The following is a 7,116-nucleotide window of genomic DNA, read 5'->3' on the forward strand; positions in this document are numbered from 1 at the left end:
TCTATCTATCTATCTATCTATCTATCTATCTATCTATCTATCTATCTAATCTTCGAACTGAATTCAAAACTCATGGAGGGCCTTATTTATTTATTTATTTATTTATTTATTTATTTTACAACACAAGCTCAGCGTTCAAGTTGTATTTGAAAGTGTGGGGGAAAAAAAAGGTGAGGTCACGTGTTTCCGGCGGCGTTCTCATGAGCAAATGGAGCGTCACAGGAAATACATGACTTCCAACGAAAGTGCCAGCAGTGCATATTTTATTTAGATAACAGCGAAATGTAGTCGAATATACAAAACAACTTCGCGTTCGTTCGAGTTAAGGTTATGGTTATCGTTATTGTTATGGTTAGGCAACAGAAAAAGTGGATCGCAAGTGGAGGTCACGTGTTTCCGGTGGCGAGGACACGCAGACCTGACTGCCATCTTGAACCGGGAGTCCAAGTCTTTCATTCGTTGTGTTGAGGTAACTTTGTCTCCAATAATTTAATCATAAATCGTACAATTCTTGAACGAGTTTGACACAGATTGGTTTGTTACTAACATCAGACATCGTGCAATTATGATAGCAGACCAGACACGTGGAGTAATTGAATGTTTACAGTCAAGCGCCTCGACTGGAGTTGCATAGTTCGTGAAGTACTGTACTACAGGTAGTCAGTGTGTAACTGTAGGGGGAGCATATAGACACAAGACGAAACTGTAGGGGGAGCATATAGACACAAGACGAACTCTGCATTTCTAAAACTCTGGTTGCACCGCATTTCATATATATATATATATATATATATATATATATATATATATATATATATATATATATATATATATATATATATATATATATATATATATATATATATATATTGTGCCCGCCCATTTGAGGCATGGATCTCTAAAATGGTTCTCCTTTTTTTATTGTTATATTTTTCCATTCATTCGGTTTAGCACTCTTATATACGAGTCTCAGTAAACGCAACACAGGTCTTCCGGTGTCGGAGGTATGTTACGTTTGTGTTGGCTACTTCAGTTCATTGCTTCTAATGCTCGCCACTCGCCGAATTGTTCTTGTTTTTGGCTACGGCCAACGGTGGCCGTTTGTACAAGACAACTAAAAAGGGTGACATTGCCAAGTAACGTTTTCTGGCGGCATTCTTGCAAGATGTCACAATATGAAGAAATATTGGTATGGTTTTGTTTGATTGATAGCCTTAGTCTTAGATAGTTTTAGCTGCAAGAGCCATCACAGTCATACTGAAAATAATGCTAGGTATGCCTTACGCTGACTTATACGCATACGCGACAAATATGTCAATGTTGGCGTGCAATGCAAGAGTCATGTACATTTTGTACAAGTGAAGCTGCAAGTTTCTGAGGACGCTGGCGCACAACACAAGTGAGGAGGGACATACTACAAACTACTTTTGTGTCGGCAACTAAAGAGTCACTTGGAAAAAGATTTAAAAAAAACTAAGGGACCCACATATCATTTTGGCATCTACTATGAGGTAGGATTTTGCTTTCCTTTTTAATTCTGCTGCAGACACCGTTCAAACAGGTGGCCCGTTCGAAGCAATATGTCAGCACATCCGCCCTATTGGATGTGGCAATATTACATCGGCAAAAATAGTAAGATTGACTTTGAATGGGATAAGATAATCAAAGGTAATAATAATTCCTTATTAATCCAATGAGTTGTGGCTTGATGATCCATCTCCAAGGAAAAACAGAAGGAGGCATCTTTACAAATAGCTTCACTTTGCTTCATCCAATATGCCTGCGGCGTCAACGTACTCACGACGCCACTGCAGTCTACTTTATGTGTGTGTACTGTAAATGCGGTCTATGATAATACTGTCAGCGGGCGCCATTCAATGGATAGATGCACGACAGTGCTACATAAATTTATCCAAATATATTGGGCAAGTTAATGCTGTCAGTATGGTATTCATAATAATTGGGCCCTATGCATTTCATGTGCCCCCCTTAAGCCTGGGCTCTGGTGACGGACGGGTCTGTATACATATACATATATTTGACAGCCAACTTCTTTGAGCATAAACGAGAATGGCTATATGTAACCTATGTAGAAAGAAAATAAGTTCCTGATGCCATTTAAATTGTATTAGTAATACAGTATCACTAAAATAGTAATTTCACATGCGGTTTCAAAGCAACGTGAGTTGAAGTAATACAGTACATAAGCTTCTTTTGTTTATTTAGGTTTGTTCAATGAAGTATTGCAGTACACGTGGTGGAGTCCATGGATGGGACTTCCGGGATGTACTCTTCTCAGGTTATGCACCTGATGGCGGGATGTTCATGCCTGAGAGTATTCCCATGCTGAATTCCGAAACTCTGAGGTGCTGGAGTGGACTGTCCTATTCCAAACTGGTAGTGGAGGTAGCCTCAATCTTCATTCCCTCTCAGCTAATTCCCAGAGAGGATCTGAAGGGTGAGCTCACTGTCAGAAGGGAAATAGGACTACAGTGTTTGAAACATTTTTTGGAATTTATACCTTCCAACTACATTTCATTTCTTGTCACAGTTCTTGTGCACTCTGCTTTGTCTGGATTCACTGTGCCTGATGTGATCAGAACTGTCCACCTGAAGGATGGCCTGTCAATCCTTGAGCTCTTCCATGGAGATAGCCTGGCCTTTAAGGACCTGGCTATTACCTGCACAGTTCGCTTTTTGGAATACTTTCTGCAGAAGGAGAAACACAGAGCTACCGTTCTTATTGGTATGAAAGTAACAGCATGAATGAATCATTTTGTTGGTTGCTGTGTTTTTGTGGGCTACGGCGATCATGATAACTTGCACATACTGCAACATGTTAAAAAATATTATATGACTTCTCCACTTGCATTCCAATGTAGGTACATCAGGTGATACAGGTGGCTCGGCCATCCAGAGTGCAAAAGGCCTTTCTGGCTTGGATGTGGTGGTGGTTTACCCTCGAGGACGCGTTACTCCTGTCCAAGAGAAACAAATGATCACTTGCCTGGAGGATAATATCCATGTCTTTGCAGGTGAACACACTACAACTATCAGTGTTTGGTGTTGAATCAAGAAGACCAACACATTTTTGAAGAAATACACTCACCTCTCTTACCTGAGAAGCCAATTCTCTTATTTTTGGTCGTCACTGGAAACATTTGGGTTTGACATCAAAAGATGATGAGGAAACAGATCAACATTTCTTTTTTTTTTTTTTAAACACATCCTCACATAAAACATAATTTAGATTAGATGATACACCTTTTGTTTTAACCCACCCAATTTTTATGTAAGCAGAATAGTGCTGTCACTATTGAATATTTTTCGATCAGATTCGCCTTAATTTTGCATTTAAGTGTATTACAAAGGCATTACCGTTTATTAACCAGTGATTGGTGTTTATTTCATACTTCATAGTCATATAGTGATTTAAAAAGGGATTGTTTTGTACTATGTTACCAATTCAGTCATTGCTTTCCAAAGTAAGGACAAATATTTGTAAATGTCATATTTTGATTAAACACTGTTGTGTGCTGAGAGGTTGGATCCCAGAACGCAGACACAAATAAGGTTTTATCTATTTATTCACATCGAGAAGCAGAAACTAAGAGAGCAGTACACAGAAACAGTTGGACAATAATCCGGCAAACCACACACAATTCTCAGACTTCACCTACAGACAGTGAATCGTAAAGGACTAAAGAACGACATCACATAGGTCCAGACATCACCGAAAGGATTAAAGGTTGACATCACGAACATCACGTTTTGTAAACAGACACTTGTTACATCAGTACCTAAAGAGACACAGAACAGGTCATGAACTCTGGCGCACGGTCATGAACTCTACTCAAACTTAACCCAGGCATGACCCCAAACATGAGACAAGACCCAAATATTACTCCTGCATGACTCAAGCCATGACAAACACAGAAGATAATCAGTCTTCTTTCATCAATGATGACAGAAATCAGTGAACAATTCCTGTTGAGATGCTGAAATCAGAGGATTTGGACAATTTAAAATTAAAAAATTGCTCCAAACGATGACTTGATTATTAAAATAGTTATCGATTAATTTGATAATCAATTACTTGTTGATTAATCGATTAATTTTGACAGCTCTGACACGTGACTTACTTGTGTGTGTTGTTGCCCTGTTTCGTGTTACATTAATTACACTAGGGAAGAATTTGAAAAAAAAAAAAAAATCTATTGAGTTATATTTTAATGCTGATTATAATAAAAATTGGTATGATGATTCCAAAATTGCAGTCAGGTTTTTATAGCGTGTCAATTTTTTTTCTCCACAGCTTACCCGCCAGGTAATCAAAAGTCCACTGATTAGCATCAAACCTGATGTAATGTAAATTTTAACAGTAACAACTTGTACACAATTATAATTTCAGTAGCTATGTCCTTTGTAAAAACATAACAGTCTTACGTAAACATTACAGTCATGCCTGTTTCTTTCATATTTCATTGTTTGCCAATATTTGATTTTTTTTTTTTATATATATAAAACAAGCACAGATTTGTTAATTACAGTTTACAGTATTTTTCATGATTTATTTATTTTTTATTTTTATTTTTTTAGCTCAAAAACTTGTCGTGATAAGAGAAAAACTGAGATCAGTTTTGGATTCCGCACCCAAAAATTAAAACGGCTGTCAGACCGAACTCACCAAAAAATGTGTTCCCCAGTGTTATTCAAATCAGAAAATTGTCAATGTTGAACTGCTGCTGTCTTGTCTCATTTTCATCTTTTGATGCCCCCCTTCGAATAGATTTGGTCTCACAATACTGCTTCGAAATTTGGAGGTGAGTGTAGTGCATGCACATTTTGGTTTCATTGGATGCATTTTGTGTTTTCAAAGCGGACGGCTCCTCAGATGACATCGAGCAGCCTCTCCGTCATTTATTTGCTGACCGGGAATTGGTGAAATATCACGGTCTCATGAGCCTTAGCTCTGTGAACTGGTCTCGTATCATGATCCAGCTCGTGCATTTCATCTATGCGTACTTGCAGCTAAATGGTATGGAGCATGATGAGGCTCACAAACCACTGCCTGAACTGGAGGTGATAGTGCCGACTGGGGGAGCAGGTAACATTACAGGTAGGCTGATGACCTAAAATACATATGCAAAGTAAAAAAATAAAAATAAATGCTCACATAGTTACTTTGGGATTAGGAGTCATCCCTGAAAGAATATATTTTTTATTTGTCCCTCCTAAGTGCAAAGCTTAAGGCAGAAGGTTACATATGGATCTTATACACAGTGTTTTTGGTCTCTTGGAGATAAGCAAGAAGTAGGAGGGGCATAGCTCAGGTAGTAGTGTAGCAGTCTCCCAAGCTGAAGGTCGTGAGTTTGTTCCTCAACCCTTGGGGGACTTTTATTTTTTTTCCAATTCTTTATTTTACTCTCTTCCAAGTCTAAATATTAGCCTACAATAAAACTGAGTCGATTTGACTCATCTTCCTCTTGTTTTTGTCCACGTCTCTCTCAGCTGGCTTCATTGTGAAGAAGATGGGATTACCCCTGAAGCTGGTGGCCATGGTGAATGCCAATGACATTGTTCACAGAACAGTAACTTCTGGTGACTTCACCATGGCAGCTAATGTCACACAGACACTGGCTCCTGCCATTGATATCCAGGTACCGCAACTGTTACAAGATATGATAAATATGTTTTTCATCTAATGGCACGATTGGTAGCGCACATAAACGGTGTGAAAGTATTTTGATAATGATTGTGATTTAGGACCCTTATAACATGGAGAGAGTGTTCTGGCTGCTTCTGGAAAGAGACTATGCTGTGGTGAAGAATATTATGGAAGAGTTTCAACATTCACATAAACACACACTGCTTGAAAACCACCATAAACTGGTAACGAATTTGGAGACTTCCTTACTGAATGTCCACAATGACTATTAAACATTCGAATTGTTTTGTACTTGTAGTTGTCCTATACTTTCACAAGTGGAACGGTGGATGATGAAGGCATCTTAGCGACGATGCGGAGATGTTGGGAGGAAAACCAGTATGTGCTGTGTCCCCACACAGCTGTGGCTGTATGGCATCATTACCAATTTCCTCACGATCCTGCTGTTAAAAGGTTATGTAATTCTTGGAATGTATTTGAACATTCACAAGACAAGGACTAGTACAAATAACTCTCATTTCTTTGAGCTGCAAGAAATTAATTAGCCTGAATAAGTGTGAGCTGAAATATAAAATGACCCCTTTCTAATGTTAACAGTGTTCAGTAACACATATCCAAAGACTGAGAATACTTTATGCCTTGTTTTGGGCTAAGAGTAAAAAGCTATTTTTATCCTACTTTCATCTCAAACTCATCTTTTTTTTTTTTCCCCCTTTCAGGTGTTATCTCGCCACAGCTTCCCCAGCCAAGTTTCAAGCAACAATAAAAAGGGCCGGGTTGAACTTTGACCTACCTGAAGCAGTCAAGACTTTGGACAAATTACCCTCACGTTACGAGAACCTGGAACGCACCTCTGACTGGTGCAAAGATTGGGAGCAAAAACTGAGAATGGCAATCCAGTCGGTTAGCTCAGCCAGGAAAAACAAAACGGCTTATTACAGCTGAGTTAAACAGCGCGCAATAGTTTTAAATTTTATTTGCTAATTGCTATATGCTCTTTCAAATGTATATCTTTTGATATACTGTATATTTTTATATGATTGTTTCATTTATTAATTTTTTTGCTTGATGCACTCAATCGAGTATTATCGATTCATAATCAAACACAGTTGCAAACATTTAAGTTCAAATGATGTGAGCTAGAAAAATACTTTTTTTCAATATACTGATTATAATATAATTAAATATTTTATATTTATTATAATGAACATTTTTATTTACACTTTGCTACATATTTTGTATAACAAACCACAGAAAATCAAATAACTAATGCAGGCATGGGAAGAGGAAGTATAAACATGTAGACTTGAAGAAATCAATAAAAGATAAACTTGAACATGAAGTGGTGTTACCAGGGTGCAGTGGAGAAGAGGAGAAAGGAGTTAAAAAAAAAACCAAAAAAACCCGAAACTACTTTTTTCCAATCACTGTGACACAAAATGCGCGGA

General features: G+C 37.9%; 1 protein-coding gene across 6 annotated transcripts; it reads left to right on the top strand.

Moving 5' to 3' along the window:
* The first annotated feature begins 209 nt into the window (after window positions 1-209).
* On the top strand, window positions 210-7,010 carry thnsl2 (threonine synthase-like 2). 6 transcript variants are annotated; one of them, XM_077497048.1, is made up of 10 exons: window positions 1,524-2,016; window positions 2,227-2,458; window positions 2,552-2,746; window positions 2,883-3,035; window positions 4,880-4,941; window positions 5,032-5,119; window positions 5,512-5,660; window positions 5,767-5,892; window positions 5,967-6,121; window positions 6,388-7,010. In XM_077497048.1, exons 1-10 carry the CDS (start codon window positions 1,840-1,842, stop codon window positions 6,611-6,613), a joined length of 1,563 nt encoding a protein of 520 aa, XP_077353174.1. In that variant the 5' UTR covers window positions 1,524-1,839; the 3' UTR covers window positions 6,614-7,010. The 6 variants fall into 6 exon arrangements, with proteins under 6 accessions (XP_077353175.1, XP_077353177.1, XP_077353176.1 ...); XM_077497049.1 differs by lacking the exon at window positions 1,524-2,016 and adding an exon at window positions 210-469 and having other exon boundaries at window positions 4,880-5,119; XM_077497051.1 differs by lacking the exon at window positions 1,524-2,016 and adding an exon at window positions 869-1,004 and having other exon boundaries at window positions 4,880-5,119.
* Window positions 7,011-7,116: the final 106 nt, after the last annotated feature.

Source organism: Festucalex cinctus, chromosome 15 (assembly GCF_051991245.1).
Source record: "Festucalex cinctus isolate MCC-2025b chromosome 15, RoL_Fcin_1.0, whole genome shotgun sequence".
Classification (NCBI taxonomy): Eukaryota; Metazoa; Chordata; class Actinopteri; order Syngnathiformes; family Syngnathidae; genus Festucalex; species Festucalex cinctus.